The sequence below is a fragment of the Phoca vitulina genome, unplaced genomic scaffold, assembly GCF_004348235.1.
Source record: "Phoca vitulina isolate PV1807 unplaced genomic scaffold, GSC_HSeal_1.0 scaffold94, whole genome shotgun sequence".
NCBI classification, from domain to species: Eukaryota; Metazoa; Chordata; class Mammalia; order Carnivora; family Phocidae; genus Phoca; species Phoca vitulina.
In genome coordinates this window covers 2,390,999-2,410,043 of record NW_022589797.1, presented here as the reverse complement: position 1 = coordinate 2,410,043, position 19,045 = coordinate 2,390,999, and the positions used below count along the sequence as shown (strand labels likewise).

Below are 19,045 nucleotides of genomic sequence, written 5' to 3'. Positions count from 1 at the left end.
AGGGAATCGTTTAAAGGAGAGTGAGGAGTCTAACACCCTTGGACTCTGGACCAGGGCCCCGTCACACCCACAAGGCGTGCCCCCCAAATCCACACTCAGTGCCCGGCATTCACACACAAATAGCCGTGTTCACACCCTGTCACAAGCTCAGGCACACAGCTGCCCTGTCTCACATATTTGGTTACACGGACATTATAGCGCCAATGGCCTGGGCAGGTTGTGATCATGAGGGGAGTCACTCTGCAAGATGCTGAGGTGAATGTGGAGGGCCTGCACAGAGAGAAAGCTTCTCCCCCTGCCCTGCCCAAGTGCTGTCCCCAACAGCACGCACGCTGCAGATTGCGCAGTACGTGCCCATGGTGGTGGACTCATACATCTGCACTCACACACTCAGGTCTCTGAACTGATTCCACATCCACAGCAGCAGGCTACACACACCACAAGCAGATACATAGTCACTCTTTCTTTTTTCTTTCTTTTTCTTTTTCTTTCTTTCTTTCTTTCTTTTTCTTTTCTTTCTTTCTCCCTTCCTTCCTTCCTTTTTCTTTTTCTTTTTTTTTTAAGCTCTTGTAACCTTCTGTTATGGACATTTTCAAACATATACCCAAGAAGAGTGCATAGTATTATGAACCTCTGGTATCCATCCCACATTTCAACTGTCATTATTACCATTTTGCCAATCTTCACACACATCCTCAACCCTTTTGTATGAGACTCCACAGTGTGTATCTCCAGACCCCTTCAGCCAACTGTTCCAGGCCCACTCTACCCCCAGTAATCCCCCAGATGCTGAGATGCTGTATCTTATTTGGGGGCCCTGAGTGGCAGGCCACAACTTTTCCTCTGAGAAGACTGGACCCCACTTCTCCCAGGCACTCTCATGCCTTCTCCAGTTTCTTCCTGTGCCCAATACGATGGACTTACTAAAAGCATGAGGGCCATCCAGGAGTGATTCCAAGTGTGTGAGTAAACAACCTGTATCTGTTGATTTGACACCTGGCATGAGCGTGAAACTCACTATGTCAGATCCAGCACCAGGGACCATCCCCTGACCTCATACCCAGTGAGGCACACTGTTCCCAGGGCCAAGATTCCTCTAGGAGGCAGAAATTCAGGTGTGACTTTGCCTCCTTCCTCCTCCTCCACCCTCTCCCAATCAGTCCCCTCCTCTCAGACCCAGCTTGCCCTGGCCTGGATCACTAGCTCTTCTCACTTCTCTTCTTGTGCTGGGTGACACCTTGCTGCTCTTCTTGTCCTCTATCCTCCACCCTTGTCCCCTGTCCAGATTCCACTGCAGCACTAAGTCCTTGTTCTCTTTAGCCCATCTCTGGCCATACTAAAACTCAGTACTGCTCACACCTTTGGCTCACTCCAGTGTCCTCCTGCTCAGATTTCAGACCTGAGAGCCAGCCAAACCCCAACCTCTCAAGGATCCTTGGTGATCCAACTGCCCTCAGTATTGATGCCTGCTCCCCCATAGCTTTGTGTGGTGTGAGTTCTCCTGGGGAGAGTCCTGCTCCCTCCTCTGGGCCCAGAGGGGAGAATCTGACTGTGCAGAAGCAGACATACTCTAGGGGCTCCTGGGGAACTCGGACAGAGGGTGGAGCTCTGCAGAACCCCTGTGCCCAGTTTGCTCCCCTTATACCCCACCCCTCACGCCCCCCAACCACCTGCTCAGAGAAGAGTTAGGTGCCTGGAGAGAAATAGATGGTAAGATTTTTCTTGGAAAGATAGGAACTGGCTTAGGGAAATTCCAGTTCTGAGAGTTTGGAGATTGCTTTGCAGAGGGCGGAGGAGGACAGGGGCAAGGGATTGGGCAACTACTCCCAAAAGAAAGGAAATCAATCATCAATCAAGCATAGTAAACCTGTCTTTGGGGTCTGGGCCAGGGGGCTACAACTGGGAAGGGCTGAGAGGAAGCAATAAGCTTCACTGGGACCTGGTTTCTCTCTCTCTTCATCTGTGAAGAGGAAAGGCTGTCTCTTACACCCTCACTTAGCTCCCATCTGATCCTAAACCTCAAAGAGACAAAGACAGACAGACGTAGACCTCCATTCATCCAACACATTTACTGAGCACCTACTTTATGCTAGACACTGTTGGAAATGGGAATAAATAAAACAAAGTCCTTATTATAATGGTATAATTCCACTGGGGGAAATACATAGTATATCAGAGGGCAATAATTAAAATGGGGAAAAATAAAACTGGGTTGAGGGGAATAGAAAGGGAAGGATACATGTTACCTATTACTTTGTAACAAATTACACTTACACTTAGCAAGCTTAAAACAACATTTATTTTCTCGCAATTCTGTGGATCAGGAATTCCAGAGTGGTATGGCTGGGTGGTTCTGGCTCACCACTTCTCATGAGGTTGTAGTAAAAATGTTGGCTGTAGCTACAGCTACATGAAGGCTTGACTGGGATTGGAGGATCCCACTTCCAGGATGGCTCACTCACATGGCTGTTGGTAGGAAGCTGTTCTCCCCAGATGGACCTCTCCATAGGATAGGACCTGTGCCTGAGTGTCTTCCCAACATGGCAGCTGGTTTCCCCCAGAGTGACCCAAGAGAGACTAAAGAGGCAGCAATGCTTTTTATGGTCTAGTCTTGGAAATCACACAGTCACTTCTGCCATGTATTTGTTAAAATTACATAACTAAATCCAGCCCATATTCAAGAGGAAGGGAATTAGTCTTCACCTCTTAAAGGGAGGAGTATCAAAAATTTTATGGAGGCATTTTAAAACCACCACAGAGGGGTGCCTGGGTGGCTCAGATGGTTAAGCATCTGCCCTGCATTGGGCTCCCAGCTCAGCGGGAAGTCTGCTTCTCCCCCTGCTTGCTCTTTCAAATGAATAAATAAGAAATCTTAAAAAAATAAAATAAAATAGGGGCGCCTGGGTGGCTCAGTCGTTGGGCGTCTGCCTTCGGCTCAGGTCATGATCCCAGGGTCCTGGGATCAAGCCCCACATCGGGCTCCCTGCTTGGCGAGCCTGCTGCTCCCCCTGCTGTGCTCTTTCTCTGTCAAATAAGTAAAATCTTTAATAAATAAATAATAAGATAAAATAAAATAAAGTAAAATAAAACCACCACAGAACAGGGAAGGGGACGGTGCCTGGCTGGCTCAGTCGGCAGAGCATGCGACTCTTTTTTTTTTTTTTTTTAAGATTTATTTTATTTATTTTAGAGAGAGTGAGTGAGCAGGGGGAGGGACAGAGAGAGAGACAGAGACTCTCAAGCTGACTCCCCGCTGAGCGTAGAGCCCAATACAGGCCTCAGTCTCACGACCATGAGATCATGGCCCGAGCCAAAATAGTCGGAAGCTTAACCGACTGAGCCACCTAGGCACCCCAGAGCATGCAACTCATGATCTCAGGATTGTGAGTTTGATCCCCATATTGAGTGTGGGGCCTACTTAAATAAATAATAAATTCAAACAAACAAACAAACAAACACCCTTCTGTGTTTACAAAATGTTAAGGGAAGAACCAAGTATTGAAAGAGCGGAGGAAGAGAGCCATAGGTATATCTAGGGAAGAGCACTGCAGCTAGAATAGCAGGTACAAATATCCTGCGGTGGAAGTTTGCTTGGTGTGTCAGAGGAAAGCAAGTAAGCCACTGTGCTAGAGTAAGGTAGCCAGGGTAAACGGTCAGACATTTGGTCATAGCTAACATGGGCCTTGGAGTAGGTCCTGGAGGCAGTGAAAGGACTAAATGAGATGGAAGCCATTAGAAATGTCTGAGCAGAAGAAAAAAACAAAGAAATGTCTGAGCAGAGAGTAGAAGTCTGACTATGGTTATTGTGTGGAGAATCGTCCACACAGGATACAAACATGAGGATTAATTAAGAGTCTGTTGCAGTAATCCAGGCAAGAATACTCCAGGTCCAAGATGGCTTGGACCAGGTAGTAACAGTGAAAGTGGCAAGATGTGGGTAGATTCTGGATATGTTTTACAGATAAAACTGACAGGATCTGTTGATGGCTTGGATATCAGATGTGAGAATGAAAGGTATCCAAGATGGGGTGCCTGGCTGGCTCAGTCAGTACAGTATGTGACTCTTCATCTTGGGGTTGTGAGTTCAAGCCTCACATTGTGTGTAGAGATTACATAAAAATAGAATCTTTTTTTTTGAAAGATTTTATTCATTTATTCATTAGAGAGAGAAAGCGCGCACGAGTATGGGGAAGAGCAGAGGGAGAGGGACAAGCTGACTCTGTGCTGGGCAGAGTCTGGCATGGGGCTTGATCCAACGACCCTGATATCACCACCCAAGCCGAAACCAAGGGCCAGCCATTCAACCCACTGAGCCATCCAGGTGCCTCTAAAAATAAAATCTTTTTTTTTTTTTTTTTAGATTTTATTTATTTGTCAGAGAGAGAGAGAGCACAAGTGGGGTGGGAGAGGCAGGCAGAGGTAGAAGCAGGCTCCTTGCTTGGTGCGGGAATCAAACCCAGGACCGTGGGATCATGACCTGAGCCAAAGGCAGACGCTTAACCAACTGAGCCACCTAGGCATCCAAAAATAAAATCTTTAAAAAAAAAAAGGTATCCAAGATGACTCCAAGGTTCTTGGCAGCTGGGTAAATGTAGGTACTCTGAACTCAGACAGACAGTTAAGAGTGTAAGAGGTGCTGGGTTGGGAGAGAAATCAGTTTGTGCTGCCATTTTATTTTGTTTTATTTTTTAAAGTTTTATTTTTTTGAGAGAGAGAGCACAAGTAGGCAGAACGGCAGGCAGAGGGAGTGGGAGAAGCAGACTCCCCACTGAGCAGGGAGCCCAATGAGGGGCTCAGTCCCAGGACCCTGAGATCATGACCTGAGCCAAAAGCAGATGCTTAACCGACTGAACTACCCGGGCGCCCCTGCGCTGCCATTTTAAGTTTGAGATGCAATGAGACAATCAAGTAGAGATGGAGGCAGTCAGATATCTGAACCTAGAGCTCAGAAGTTTAGGTTAAGACAAAAAAAAAATAGGAGTCAAGACATAGACGGTCCTTAAGATCCATCCACGTTGTTATAAATGGCAGGGTTTCCTTTTTATGGCTGAATAATATTCCATTGTATGTATATACGGACATTCATACATATATGCCATTTTCTTTATCCATTCAGCCTTGCAGGCATTATGCTAAGTGAAGTAAGTCAGATGAAGACAAATACCGTATGTTCTCACTTCTATGTGAACTCTACAAAAATCCAAACTCAGAAACAGAGAACAGATTGATAGCTGCCAGGAGCAGGGGGTGGGTGGGCATGGGGGCAGGGTGGGGGGGTAGTGGAGGAATGAGGAAAGGTGGTCAAAAGGCACAAACTTCCAGTTATAAGATAAATAAGTCCTGCAGATGTAATGTGGAGCTTAGAGCTCTAATACATTATTTAACAGTACATTAGTGTATTAAATACTATATATAGAATTGGAAAGTTGCTGAGAGTAGATACTTAAAGTTCTCACCTCAAGAAAAAAAGAACTTGTAACTATGTGAGGTGATGGATGTTAACTTACTGTAGTTATCATTTCACCATACATATGGGCGTGAATCATTATATTGCACACCTTACACTAACAGAATGTTATATGTCAATTATATTTTGATGAAAGTGTAAAAAAAAAAAAAAAGACATAGATGGTTGAGAACACCTGGGAGGGGTGTAGATAGAGAAGTTTGAGGATTAAGTCTTGGGGAGTCAAAGGAGCCAATTTAGGAGTTAAGGAGATAAGAAAGATAGAGCGAAGGAGCCAGTTTAGGAAGAGTAGTGTACTGGAAGCTGAGTGTTTTAAGAGTGATTAACTGTGTCAAATGAAAGTTAAGACAGAACCATTGGACCTAGCAACTGAGATAGGGAGGAGTCAGGAGCCTACTCCTATGAGGAATTAAGAGAGGACAAGGGGAGCTAGGGCATTCCTAATAGATGTAGTCTCTGAGCCTAGAGGCAGAGCTGGGTTACAGGGTGGGAGAAATCCTTAGAGGCTTGGCTTTGCAACCCAGTGGAGAAGCCCCAGCCAGGACCTGTCATGGCCAACATGGTGGTAGTAGTGAAATGTCGGAATGGCCATCTTGCCTGGCCTCACATTCACTCAGAGCCACAAATTGAAACTTTTGATGTTGTTTCCAAATGGTTATACATGTAGTCTTTTGTGTTGTTGTTCATTAGAATGTTGAGTTTGGGGATGCCTGGGTGGCTCAGTCAGTTGGGCATCTGCCTTCAGCTTGGGTCATAATCCCAGGGTCCTGGGATCTAGTTCCGCATTGGGTTCCTTGCTCAGCGGGGACCCTGCTTCTCTCCCTGCTTGTGCTCTTCTAATAAATAAATAACTTCAGAGAATGTTGAGTTTGTATATAAAAACTGTGTATTTTTGGGGCGCCTGGGTGGCTTAGTTGGTTAAGCGTCTGCCTTGGGCTCAGGTCATGATCTCAGCGTCCTGGGATCAAGCCCCATGTTGGGCTCCTTGCTCAGCAGGGAGTCTGCTTCTCCCTCTCCCTCAAATAAATAAAATCTTAAAAAATAAATTGTATATTTTCATAACCAATTTCGTTCTGTTCTTAATATACCAGGAAGCTTAAGAAGTGACAGTGGCCTGGGTCTTACTCAACCTCAGAACAGGGCCAGGAGGAAGGTGAGGCAAGTGAGGTGCCAGGGTGCAAAATTTAAGAAGGTAAATGCAGTGTCCCTGGGAGTGAGTGCACCTTAGGCCCCTCTTTTCCTTCATTCTAGTGCCAGCCCCACCTACCTCAGACACCACCAGGTAGTGTCCCTGCTCTCCACCCCTGGGGGCTCCTACAAGTCAGGTGTCCTGGAGAAGGAAAACTGGAGAGGAAGAACTTCTCTGGGTAGGGGTGGGCATGATATCCTGGAAACAGACAAAACGATTATTGTGCCTCCTTCAGCTCAAAAGTGAGTATATACTGCCACCCCGTGGCCATCCAGGATCGGATTCCCAGGACTACTTCCAGAATGGCACTGGCAAGAGTAGGCAAGATCAAAACACACACCATCTCCCAGCCCTTAATTTCTTCACATTAGCAGGTTTTCCTACTGTTCCGACACACGAAGAAATGAAACTGTTCAAAAGGTCTTTATTAACAGAGACAGATGGACAGACAGTGCATCAAAGGCAGTGTCTGAAAGCTGTGATGGGGGTGTATGTGTGCAGAAAAGGCCTTCTGTAGGCCAGGGATGGCTCCCTGGACCTAGGCTAACCCCTCTAGGTCCCCTGCCCAGCAGTGGGCCCTGAGCTGAGGCCAGCCTCCCCACCATACTCCTGAGGGATGAATGGGGTTGGGGGCAGGGGTCTTTCAGGATAGGACCCTGACCTCAGCATTCTCCATTCTTATGGTTCCCCAGTTGACTAAGTTGCTGAGCGGGTGGGGGACAGGCCTTGAGAGCACTTGCATAGCAGGGGAAGAGAATGGGGGTAAGGCATATGGTGAGGACAGGGAGATGAAGGGGGCCTCCACAGGCAACCCTTCATCTTCCTCCCCCCTCAACTGCTGCTGGATCGAGGGGTCAGGCCCAGACAGAGGATAATACCCACACCCATCCTTAACTCCCGAGCCCTGACTGGTGGAGGGAAGCTCTGGAAAGGCCTGAGTTAGTGAGTCAAGCCTGTAGTATGTGTGTCTGAATGTGACTGGCTCCCTTGGTATATGTGGGGTTCCCTCTCTGGATGGGTGTGAATGCATGATGCTGCTGTACACATGGGATTCTATCTGCATGTATGTCCCATATGTTCCCATGAGTCTCTCTGTTTGCTTGTATAAGCATGTATGTCCCTGCTCGTACACCAGGAACTTAGTAGTTGCATGTTGTGAATATGTCCCTGTCTTTTCATGTGGGCTCCAGAAAGTGGATGTATGCGGGCCTGCCCGCTCCTGTCTATCCACAGGTCCTCCTTCAGGCCTGGCTGGTCAGGGGTCCTGGCCAAAGAGGTAGGTGGTGAACTCAAGCCTGAGGCCCCGGGCATAGGCGCGAAGAGTATAGAAGAGTGTGAGGAAGTCCTGGGTGCTGAAGACTGTGTCAGCCAGTGCGAAGGCCAGGGTAGATGGGATGACACCCCGGCCATACTCCACCATCCATGTGTTTGGCCCCCATTCCACAGCCGTTGCCTCACCAGGCCCATGCACCACGGTCTCTCCTGGGGAACAGGGAGCACCCACATAAGAAGTCTAGCCCTGCCCTTCCATTGCTGCCACCTCCCTAACCCATGGGCTATCTAGGGGTAGGGAACAGAGCAGGAGCTTCAGGAAAGGAAAAAGCCTTACCTCACTGGCCTCGTCGCCCATCTGGAAGAGTAAGGAGCCAAGATAGCCACTCCTAAGTTTTCTTCTGTGCCATCACCTGGCTCACATCCTCTTTGGGGGGGGGGGGGGGAGCCAGGGAGGGCCACCTCACCTGGCCATGGGCCACTGTATGGGAGTCCTGGAAGTCTGCATTCCCAAGCCTCACTCATGTCAGGCAGAAATTTAGCTAAACTTGGGCTGGGCCTGTTAGATAGGGAGGGGTGATAATAAGACTTGTTTGGTTCTCTGAGAAATGTAGCTGTTCAATTATAATGCCTGTCATGCCTGTAACACTCAACCTCAAACTTATGTGGAAGTCCAAAGCTCTACTTTTTATGTAAAATGTTTCACCATAGAAACAAGGAAGACGATGGTCTGTCTTGTCTTTGGGGATATGACAACCTATCTGATTACCCAACTGTCTCCCCAACAACTGCTGGAATGTTGGATGAATAGAACAGTGTCTTGGTAGATAAAAATTAGACAGGGTTAACAGGAAGCTGTTATGTTTTGTTTCCTTTTGACAGTAGAAAGCAACTGGGGTCCTTGGACCTGCTTCAATGAACGACCTGTGGCTTATCTGCGGGGATAAGGGAACCAGGGAAGAGCTCCCAACGACCTCCATTCCATGCTATGGCTCTCCTCCAACTATGGGCACCCCAGAACGAAGCGACCCACCTCTCTGACTGAGTCCCCCTACCCACCTGGGTAGAAGACCTCACTTTTGGTAGTGCCCTCTCTCCACTGGTGGAAAGTGCCAGAGATGATGGTGTCCGAGATCTCAGCCCAATAGCGCCCTGAGGGACAATCAGATGGACACCGAGTATCAGGGTATCAGCGCCAATACATGGCTTGGCCAAACATCAGAAAGGAGGGCATAAGCCCTTGTACAGCCCCAGCCTCCCAGTTCGGCCCGCCGCCAGCACTGACCCGAGTGGCCGCGAGAGCCCAGGGCGGTGCCGAAGAGCAGCACGTACTCGGACAGTGAGGCGTGCAGAAGGCACATGGCGCCCATCCAGCCGCCCGCGTTCACGAACACCCACTGCAGCTCCTCGTCGGGCAACACGTGGCCTGGGTGCAGCCGCCGTAGTTCCACGATCAGCCGAGAGAAGGCCAGCTCGTGGTCCAGCCCTGGCGGGGGCAGAGAAACAACACAGTCAGAGCCAGCACCACTCCGAACTCGGGAAAGGCGCCTCTGAAACTCCCAGCTCGGCTCGGGCCTCCCCAGGTCCCTGCCCTCCACCCATTCACTCGCCCGGTCATCCGTCGGCTCACCCGCATACTGCCGGGCCAGCTGCGCTATCTCTTCGTGCTGGAAGACGAAGCTTTGCGTGCCCAGCCAGAGCCAGACCACCTGGGCCAGCACAGCTGCAACAGCCAGGAGCAACGCGGCCCACACCCACCGCCGGCCCACTGCCCACTGCATCCCGGCGGGCGGCCTGGCAGAGAAGCGAAGGAACAACCTGGGGCCTGGACCTGTGACTCCCACTGCCTCCAAACCTGCGGCACGCAGACCACTACCGTTCCCCCGCCACAGCCGTGGTACGGCTCGCCCTGACCAATCAGAACAGTCCGGGCACCCGGGCACCGCCCCTCGGGTTGAACCATTTCCTCTCGGGGAGCGGGGAGCGCCAAGGGGTGGGGCGGAGCCTCGCGCGTGATGCGAGGGGGCGGGGCTAAGCCATCCCAGCTCTTCCCTTTAGGGCCTACAGGCGGGGTCTCTCCGAGTGCCATACCACGTGCGGGTGTGAGTGTGGGTGGGGCTAGGTGGCCGTGACACTCAGAATGGACTGGCCCGCTTGGGCTCACAGGTGAAGCAGGCGAGCCCGGAAGCAGAGCCTTTCGGGACTTGTGATCGTTTCCTTTGCTAGCACAGAAAGTGGGAGGAGGCGCTTCTGCCTAGGAACGTTACGGAAGGCTTTCTGGAGGCGGTGACGCCTGAGCAATGTGTTTAAGGGAACTGCGGAGGGCATTCTAGCAAATGAGGCCTCTTCCAAGAGCAAAGGCACCGTGATGAGACAACATGGGGTCTTTTTGGAGCCTACGATTCATTCTTTGTTTTGAAGCACAAAATGTTGGGCGCCTGGGTGGCTCAGTCCTTAAGTGGCTGTCTTTGGCTCAGGTCATGATCCCAGAGTTCTGGGATCGAGCCCCACATCGGGCTCCCTGCTCAGCGGGAAGCTTGCTTCTCCCTCTCCCACTCCCCCTGCTTGTGTTCCTGCTCTCGCTGTCTCTGTCTCTGTCAAATAAATAAATAAAATCTTAAAAAAAAAAATCTTTGAAGCACGAAATGTGAGAGGAGGGCATTGTAAGCCAACAGGGTTACGGGGAGGGAGATGATAAAGGAAGAGAAGCAAAGGAGAAAAGAGGCAGCAAAGTGCAGGGATTAAGAAAGAAATTCTGGAGCTGGACTGGATTAAAAGCCTGGCTCCTGCCACCTACTAGTTGTATGATCTTGGGTAAGTTAGTTAAACCCTGTGACTCAATTTTCTCATCTGTGAAATGGGATGAATAAAAGTACCTACCTCATAGTACATACCTTCATTGTGATGAAGATTAAATGAGTTAATATTTATAAAGCAATTAGTAACTCACAAATGGTGACATATGTGTTTGCTATATAAATAAAACACAAAGGAGAAGAGAACAGGAAGAGCATAGCATCACACATGATAGTGATGGAATGAAGGGTCAACACAGTCAAATGTAATTGAGAGTTCCGATAAAATGATAGGAAATGGTCATTAGGTTTCTCAGTAGGGGCATATAGCAGAGATGATGCTATACATTCACAAATCTATTTCCTTTTGTTCTCGGGCAACCAGATTACATTCCACAGTATACTCTGTAGTTAGATGAGGCCTTATGATTGTGTTCTGGCCAATGAAGTATAACCAGAAATTACGTATGCCACTTCGAGGCAGGTCTGGCTCCTAAAACCTGTGAAATTCTTTACATTCTCACTCTTCCCTCATCTATTATCTTAGTTACAGAGAATTAAGTAGTGGAGAATTCTGAATGCTGCTTCCCCCCCCCCCCCAAATGGACTGTGTTGCTAAGCCACTGAGTTTGGGGGGTGGGGTATCATTTGCTACAGCAACTAAGATTACTTAACCTAATACAGGCCACTAGACATGTTACAGTGTATTGTGCCGGTAAGAGTAGAGGCTGGGAAGATGGACTATTTTTTGAGAAACTTGGCCAAGAAAGGAAAGATAAAGAAGGGATTATCTAGAGGAGACTGCATCACGGAGGGAACGTTTTTGTATTGGCTCTGGCTCCTGCGACACTCCTGAGCTGACCATTCTCTTAACCCTGAGGACCAGGGACTAACCCCAAAATCTGGCCTCTATGCCCCTGTTTAGGCAGAACTCTCTGGGACTGTCTGGGTCTGCAGTTCCCCTGGTCTTTCAGAAGGCTTCTCTAGCACACACTGTTTCTTAAAAAAAATTGATCACAGCCATATTCTCTAGATGTTAAGAAACAAAATTGAACCAAGTAAATTTGAAGATCTAATTGGCTTTATTAAACAATTCATGAATCAGGCAGCACACCATCTAGCAAGTAGAGGGGAGCTCCAAGGAGGAGGTATGCAAAATGGAAGGTTTTTATTTTTATTTTTTTAAAGATTTATTTATTTATTTAGAGTGCCCACGCATGGGAGGGGGAGGGGCAGAGGAAGAGGGAGAGACTCTCCAGCAGACTCCCCGCTGAGTGTGGAGCTGACTTGGGGCTCGATCTCAAGACCCTGAGATTGTGACCTGAGCCAAAATCAAGAGTCAGACGCTTAAGGTGCCCCTGAAGTGGAAGGTTTTTATAGAAGAAGTAGGGGATAAGAAAGTTACTAGAAAAGGATTGATCCAGGCAAGTTCCTTTTGCCTTAGGGGGGAAAGCACGGGATCTTATTATGCAGATTCCCTCGTCTTCCTTTGGGGAAGAGGGCCCAGGAAGGGACTCATTGGTGCTAATCGGAAAATTCCTGACTAACCAGACTACATTTCTGGGGAAGTTGAAACCACAGATTAGGCATTAAGCCCCGGTTTGAAAACTTGACATATGTGACACCAGTTTGGGCCTATAGTTTTCTTTTTAACAAGGTTGTAGAAGAGACCTTGGAGGGGAAGGGCTCGGTAGGCCCCATCTCAGTCATTGTACTCTTCCCCGAAAAAGTGATCTTGGGAGACAGAGGAGAGGTTTGGAAATGTTCCTGAGGAGATGTTTCTGAAGGGCGTGAGGAGTTAGCTAGCACTGATGAGGGAGCAGAAGACAAGCTGAGGACAAAGCACAAGCTGACACCCTGCAAGCCCCCCCCCCCCCGTGGGACATGTAGGACATTCCTCAGACACTGTTGGCTGCCCTAAAGCTAAGGGAAGGAAAAACAAATAGTTAACTTATAGAGATCACAATCCTGCAAGACATGAGTCTCCCTCAATTTACAAATATTTTAGTGACATTTGTAAGAAAAAACATTCTTATCAATAACCTATTTTCCAGAAGGAAGCTCCCAACTGTCTTAATGTTAATGCTTTACTAGAGGAAAAAAACAATCTTAACTTGACAATGGCAAGGCGTCCGGTATCTTGCAGGTCCTCTTTAGCATATGAAAGTTTTTTTAAAAACCTCCCTTTTTCCTTACCCCCAACTCCCAAGTATATAATCAGCCACCCCTCACAACCCCGGTGCAGCAGCTCTTTCTGCCCAGGGTCCTGTCCCCCTGCTTTAATAAAATCACCTTTTTGCACCAAAGATGTCTCAAGAATTCTGGCCGTCGGCTCTGGACCTCACCTACATTCAAAACTACATCAGCATGATCCAAGGAGTGGCACTGAAGCACTGGTGTTCTTGGGAAAATGGGGCTGCCTCCAAAATCCAGTCACTCCAACAACAAAGATGGCTGAGAGAGGAGGAAAACAAATCTTCCATCCCAGCTCCCCTCACCCCCACTCCAAAGAACGAAAAGCCAGTGGTATAGGTAAAATCCTCATTTCTCAGTTCCCTGCCCCCTGCCCCCTACCTAGTAGCCTCTTCAGATTCCAGTCTGAGGACCTAGGGCAGAGATTAGGTAAATGACCAATGACCCAGTTTTTGCATCTGAGCTGCAAAACACCTGGGTTGGCCTGGCCTGGGTTGGGGGAAGGGGCTTTCCTGCTACTGTGGAGCTCCTAGCTCACTAGGTTTCTGTCTTGAGTCTCTAAAATGAGCAGCGAGAAGAGCCTGGAAACTTGGGTTCAAATCTTAGCTAGGCCACTACTCCTCTGGGTGACCTTAGGCTTCTGTTCTTCACTGTGGAATGAGGAGGAGGTTCAAACAATATTTAGATGTCTTTTTAAAAGTGCCAGGGGAGGAATTAATTTGAATTTTATCCTAGTGTAAAGGAAACACCCCTGAACCCACCTAGATGGTGGCTGGAGCTACCTGCAGTTGGGTCCTGTCCACACTTTCAGATTTCTTCTTCTTTTAATAAGAAGGTGTGCTTTCTTTTCTTTCCCTCCTTTTTTTAAAAGATTTTATTTACTGGGCGCCTGGGTGGCTCAGTCAGTTAAGCATCTGCCTTCAGTTCGGGTCATGATCCCAGGGTCCTGGGATCGAGCCCCATGTCAGGCTCCCTGCCTGCTTCTCTCTCTACCTGCCACTCTCCCTGCTTGTGCTCTCTCTCTCACTTTCTCTCTCTCTCTCAAATAAATAAAATCTTTATTTAAAAAACTTTTTTAAAAAATTTTATTTACTTATTTGACAGAGAGTGCAAGCAAGGGGAGCCAGAGGGAGAGGGAGAAGCAGACTCTGCTGAGCAAGGAGCCCAATGCAGGGCTTGATCCCAGGACCCTGGGATCATGATCTGAGCTTAACAGACTGAGCCACCCAGGCGCCCCATACACTTTCAGATTTCTTATAGCCCTCTTACACTGCTCACTTCTTGTGCTTTCAGTGTGAGCATATAAGAGAGAGAATATGGTTACTTAGCCTTTTTTTCCTAAACCTGTTTCTCCTGCCTGGAGGGGACGGGGTATGATTTTGGTGAACTATCCACTCCTCCAGGTAATAACTGGAGGCCAGGGTTCAGCTGAAGCAGATCACTCCCACCCTCACCCCCATGCCATTTTGCTTTTCCTCCACTATAGCCATTGAGGAAGTAAGTGAGGTAATTGTGGATCCAGGGTTATACCCCTACTTGGCCCTAGAGTGTAAGCTGCGGGAGCAGAGACCATGCCTGACTTGTGCAGGGGCATCCATTTGCCCCATATGGAGACTAGGTGTCTGGCACACAGATATTCAGTAAATATTTGCTGAATGAATGACAGAATGAACTACTGAATACAGCAAAGAAATCTTGTAAGCGTCATGGAGCTGAAGGATCTGCAATAAGCGGCTTTTACAGAGATTCTTTTAGGGTAGTGACTTGGCCCAGGGGTGTACTGGGATGACCAAAGTCGCCCCCCAAATTGGTAGGCTTTCCTGAGCCCTGCCCGCGATTGGGCGGGCGGGCCCTTAGGCAGTCACGTGCGGCGGCTGACCAATCATCGGGGGTGGGCGAGGCAGACCCGGAGATGGGTGAGAATCCGCTTTGTCGCGTTCCAGAAGATCCCCACCCACGCAAGTGGCCTAATGTCGCGCAGCGGATCAACCCCTGAGCAGCGCCAGCAGGCGCCAGAGGCAGACGCCACGGCCACAACCTTCCGGGCGAGCGGTAACTACAGGGCGTCTGGGACTTGCTGGAACGCGGAGCCGAGCCCTCCCTTTGCTTAGAAAGTTATCGTCCCTTCCCCCAGATCGGCGCGCCCACCCCGCCAAGCTGGCGCGCCTGAGTTGGGACCCCAGGCTAATATGAGCTGGGAAAGCTCAAGCCTGGGCCTTTGGCTCCTGAGCAGGCAGGGCTGAGAAGGTGCTTCCGAGCTTGGGCCTGCTGGTGGGTGAGACCCAGGGCAGAGAGGGTCAGAGAGTTTTGCTGACCGATCTTGCCTCTCTGTCCCCAGAACATCAGCATATCCGCTACAACCCGCTACAAGATGAGTGGGTGCTGGTGTCAGCTCACCGCATGAAGCGGCCCTGGCAGGGGCAAGTAGAGCCCCCGCTCCTGAAGACAGTTCCCCGCCATGACCCCCACAACCCTCTGTGTCCCGGGGCCACACGGGCCAATGGAGAGGTAAGCCTTTAGAACCTACATCTGCAACTAGGCCAGGAGTACTACTCCCTCTTAGAGCTGCCCCTCACCCACAAGGGGGTGGGCCTCCTGTGTTATGTCCCACCAAGTCTTTCTGACCCCACAGCGGGTCTTCCACACCCTCTTTGTAGCCTGTCCAGCCCCTGAAGCCCGCCACATGACTCGTGGGTAGGGAGCAGCAAATGCTTCTAGCCAATCCTTGTCAGTAGGTGAATCCCTACTATGATGGCACCTTCCTGTTTGACAACGACTTCCCAGCTCTGCAGCCTGATGCCCCCAATCCAGGTAACCTGGCTCTAGCTGCTGTTGGGGGGGACGAGAGGCTGGACCTCTTGGAGGACTTCTGTTACAGAGAGTGACACTCCTTTATCTCAGGACCCAGTGATCATCCCCTTTTCCAAACAGAGGCTGCTCGAGGAGTTTGGTAACTATGGAATTCCTCTCTTACCTTCAGCCCTGGGTTGGACTGAGCACTAGGGTTGAGCCCTGCCCCTAGCACAGCCAAGCCCTATATCTCTGTCATTTCTCCCTTCCCCACCACCCAGTAAGGTCATGTGCTTCCACCCCTGGTCGGATGTAACGCTGCCACTCATGTCAGTCCCTGAGATCCGAACTGTCATCGATGCATGGGCTGCAGTGACAGAGGAGCTGGGAGCCCGGTACCCTTGGGTGCAGGTCTGTGAGGTTGCCCCCCTACCCTGGATGGGCAGGGAGCGGGTGGTGCAGCTTTGGTGCTGGGAAGTGGTATTCCTGTTTTCACAGGGTGTGGTTGGGAGAGGCTGATCTGGTGTCTCTCTGGCTACTAAAGCCCTGTACCTCTACCTGATAGATCTTTGAAAACAAAGGAGCCATGATGGGCTGTTCCAACCCCCATCCCCACTGCCAGGTAAGTGTGTCAGGGGCTCCAGTGGATTTCTGGGGTGAGTCCAAGGCAGTACTGTGGGGAAGGGAAGTGGAGGGACAGAATAAGTAATGTGGAGGCTTGGGGGTGAAGGATCTGCCAGTTTTCTGCTCCTGCCCCTTGACAGGTCTGGGCCAGTAGTTTTTTGCCAGATATTGCCCAGCGTGAGGAGCGATCTCAGCAGGCCTATCAGAGTCAACATGGAGAACCCCTGCTAATGGAATATGGCCACCAGGAGCTGCTCAGAAAGGTGGGAAAAAGCCAGACCCTGCTTTCCCAAGGAACTCCTAACCTCACCCCAGAAGAGAAAGGTGTGTGAAGGAGAAGGGTAGAAGGGAAATAGCAGAGAGACTTGATGGGAAGCCATAGCAATAATCTAAAGGAAAGACGATGGTGGCTTACATTAGGGTGGTAGTGGTGGAGGTGATGAGAAGCCATCAGATTCTGGGTACATTTTTTCTCCTTCTCCTGCCTATTTGCTGACAACAACCCCCTCCCCCCCTTGATGACTTCATCTCCACTCGGTCTGCCCAGGAACGTCTGGTCTTAACCAGTGAGCACTGGTTAGTACTGGTCCCCTTTTGGGCAGTGTGGCCCTTCCAGACACTGCTGCTGCCCCGGAGGCATGTGCGACGCCTTCCTGAGCTGACCCCTGCTGAGCGTGATGGTGAGTCTCCCAGCTGGGGCCCAGGGGCCATGTATAGGATGGGGATGGCTCTGGTAGGGCTACCATCTTGGCCCCAGGCTGAGTCAGGCTCTGGTTCCAGATCTAGCCTCTATCATGAAGAAGCTCTTGACCAAGTATGACAACCTATTTGAGACATCCTTTCCCTACTCCATGGGCTGGCACGGTAAGGCTTTTTGAGCATCCATACCTAGCCCCAACACCATTTCTGAGGTCCTGAGGCCGAGCTCAGTGGACTGCAACCCCAGCAGGCTTTGAAATACTTGTTGGGGGCCGGGGGAGTGTCCCGAGTAGGGATGCTGGGACTGAAGGTGGAACAACAAACTTGGTGAAACTATGTCTCCCAGTGTTTTCATGCCTGGTCTACTCACTGGCAAGGAATGCTGGGAGATGTAGTTTTCAGATACCTAGCCTGGTTTGGGGGTAGGGGCTAAGCTGAAGAGCTAAAAAATGGCCCTCCCCAGTTATGTCTTCTTCCTGTCAGGGGCTCCCACGGGATCAGAGGCTGGCGCCAACTGGGATCACTGGCAGCTGCATGCTCATTACTACCCTCCACTCCTGCGCTCTGCCACCGTCCGGAAATTCATGGTTGGCTATGAAATGCTTGCCCAGGCTCAGAGGGACCTCACCCCTGAGCAGGTCAGATTTCAGAGCACCCTGGGTCCTTGGGTTCCTTTTGTCTCCCATTTCCCCAAGGGAGCCCAATAATCATGACCCGGAAAACCTCTATAACCTAGGCAGGCATTCCTAAGGACTCAGAAGCTGCTCAGCTCTATCCTCTGGTTATTCTGGGGTCCTTATTGCCAGCCTCCTGGTCCGACAAGCTTTCCCCCCAGTGTCTCCTAGGCACTTGTTACTACTGTTCCACTCATACCGCTCCATACCACCATTCTGGGCAGCGCTTATTCTCCCTGATTGCTCCCTGTTCCCTTACAGGCTGCGGAGAGACTAAGGACCGTTCCTGAGGTTCATTACCGCCTGGGGCAGAAGGATAGGGAGACAGCAACCATCGCCTGACCACATTGACCACAGGGCCTTCTGCTTGAGGGAACCAGGGCCTAGGGTTGGGAAGATGTGGGATCAATAAAACTAAACTGTGTTTCTCAAACTTTAATCACATATTCCAATGACAGAGAAGTATGAACTATAATCCTCAGGGATCTCGGTTAAAGGCTGATGGCACAGCACCAGCCGCAACTTTTCTTTGCCTGCAGATGTGCAAAAACTTAAGAGTACAAAAATTACACCCCAAATCTCTGAACAAAATGAATACTCAATGCTGTGTCTGGCCTATAGATTCTCTTATTCCTGGAGTAACAAAGGCATCACAGTTAAAGAAATTTTTTAAAATCCTGAGTTCTTGTCTGTGGCTAAGACTTTGGGAAGGCCAGAGCCCTCTTCACCACCACCCCTAGGATGATATGTCAGCTCAACAAGCCTAGGCCTGAGGGTTTGGTGGGGAGCGGGTGAGCAGGATCCTGGTCCCAGTGGTCAGTGGCCAGACACTGGGCTGCTGGCCAGAACCCTGGCTTTGTGAGTGGCTGCAGCTTGGCTCTGCTCCAGCCCACGGGCTGAAGGGGTGGGTAGGGAACATGTACATGGCTTTGTGTCCTTGACTTCTCTAGACTCTCACATGCAGCATATATGGGCAGGCTCTGCACGCCTGTGTTGCCCATGTGCGCCAATCATTGCAGGGGAAGAAAGGAAGAAAACAGCTCTGGCAGGGAAGGGGCTATCAGAGTTAGGAGCACCAGCCCTTTAAGGAGGGCAGCTTGAGTCTGCCCCCTCCCCTCTGGACCTGTTTCCTTTGGAAGATTGTATGACTGTGTGGCAATAATAGGGCATGCAACCCAGAAGACCTGATGCCACCTAGGGCCTTCCAAACTTTTAGGTGAGGATAGGGCTTGTGAGCAAAGCATGGATGGCCTGAGGCTTTTTATCTTCCATTCTTCTCTCAAGGCATCTGAGTTTGGGAGGGGCTATCATGCCAAGACTAGACAGTGATGACTTGGCCCAG

General features: G+C 49.9%; 2 protein-coding genes across 5 annotated transcripts; one reads left to right on the top strand and one right to left on the bottom strand.

Annotated features, from left to right (window-relative positions):
- Nucleotides 1-3,002: 3,002 nt before the first annotated feature.
- On the bottom strand, nt 3,003-9,819 carry SIGMAR1 (sigma non-opioid intracellular receptor 1). Of its 2 annotated transcripts, XM_032396924.1 has the most exons (5): nt 9,559-9,819; nt 9,214-9,414; nt 8,988-9,080; nt 6,735-6,854; nt 3,003-3,024 (listed from the first exon to the last, which is right to left on the bottom strand). In XM_032396924.1, exons 1-4 carry the CDS (start codon nt 9,707-9,709, stop codon nt 6,736-6,738), a joined length of 564 nt encoding a protein of 187 aa, XP_032252815.1. In that variant the 5' UTR covers nt 9,710-9,819; the 3' UTR covers nt 3,003-3,024; nt 6,735. The 2 variants fall into 2 exon arrangements, with proteins under 2 accessions (XP_032252815.1, XP_032252814.1); XM_032396923.1 differs by lacking the exons at nt 3,003-3,024; nt 6,735-6,854 and adding an exon at nt 6,868-8,138.
- A 4,992-nt stretch (nt 9,820-14,811) lies between these two features.
- GALT (galactose-1-phosphate uridylyltransferase) lies at nt 14,812-18,947 on the top strand. Of its 3 annotated transcripts, XM_032396811.1 has the most exons (11): nt 14,812-14,968; nt 15,255-15,424; nt 15,652-15,727; nt 15,818-15,866; nt 15,988-16,117; nt 16,272-16,328; nt 16,471-16,593; nt 16,878-17,010; nt 17,111-17,194; nt 17,513-17,667; nt 17,965-18,136. In XM_032396811.1, exons 1-11 carry the CDS (start codon nt 14,887-14,889, stop codon nt 18,043-18,045), a joined length of 1,140 nt encoding a protein of 379 aa, XP_032252702.1. In that variant the 5' UTR covers nt 14,812-14,886; the 3' UTR covers nt 18,046-18,136. The 3 variants fall into 3 exon arrangements, with proteins under 3 accessions (XP_032252702.1, XP_032252703.1, XP_032252704.1); XM_032396812.1 differs by lacking the exon at nt 17,111-17,194 and having other exon boundaries at nt 17,965-18,947; XM_032396813.1 differs by lacking the exons at nt 14,812-14,968; nt 15,652-15,727; nt 15,818-15,866 and having other exon boundaries at nt 15,276-15,424.
- Nucleotides 18,948-19,045: the final 98 nt, after the last annotated feature.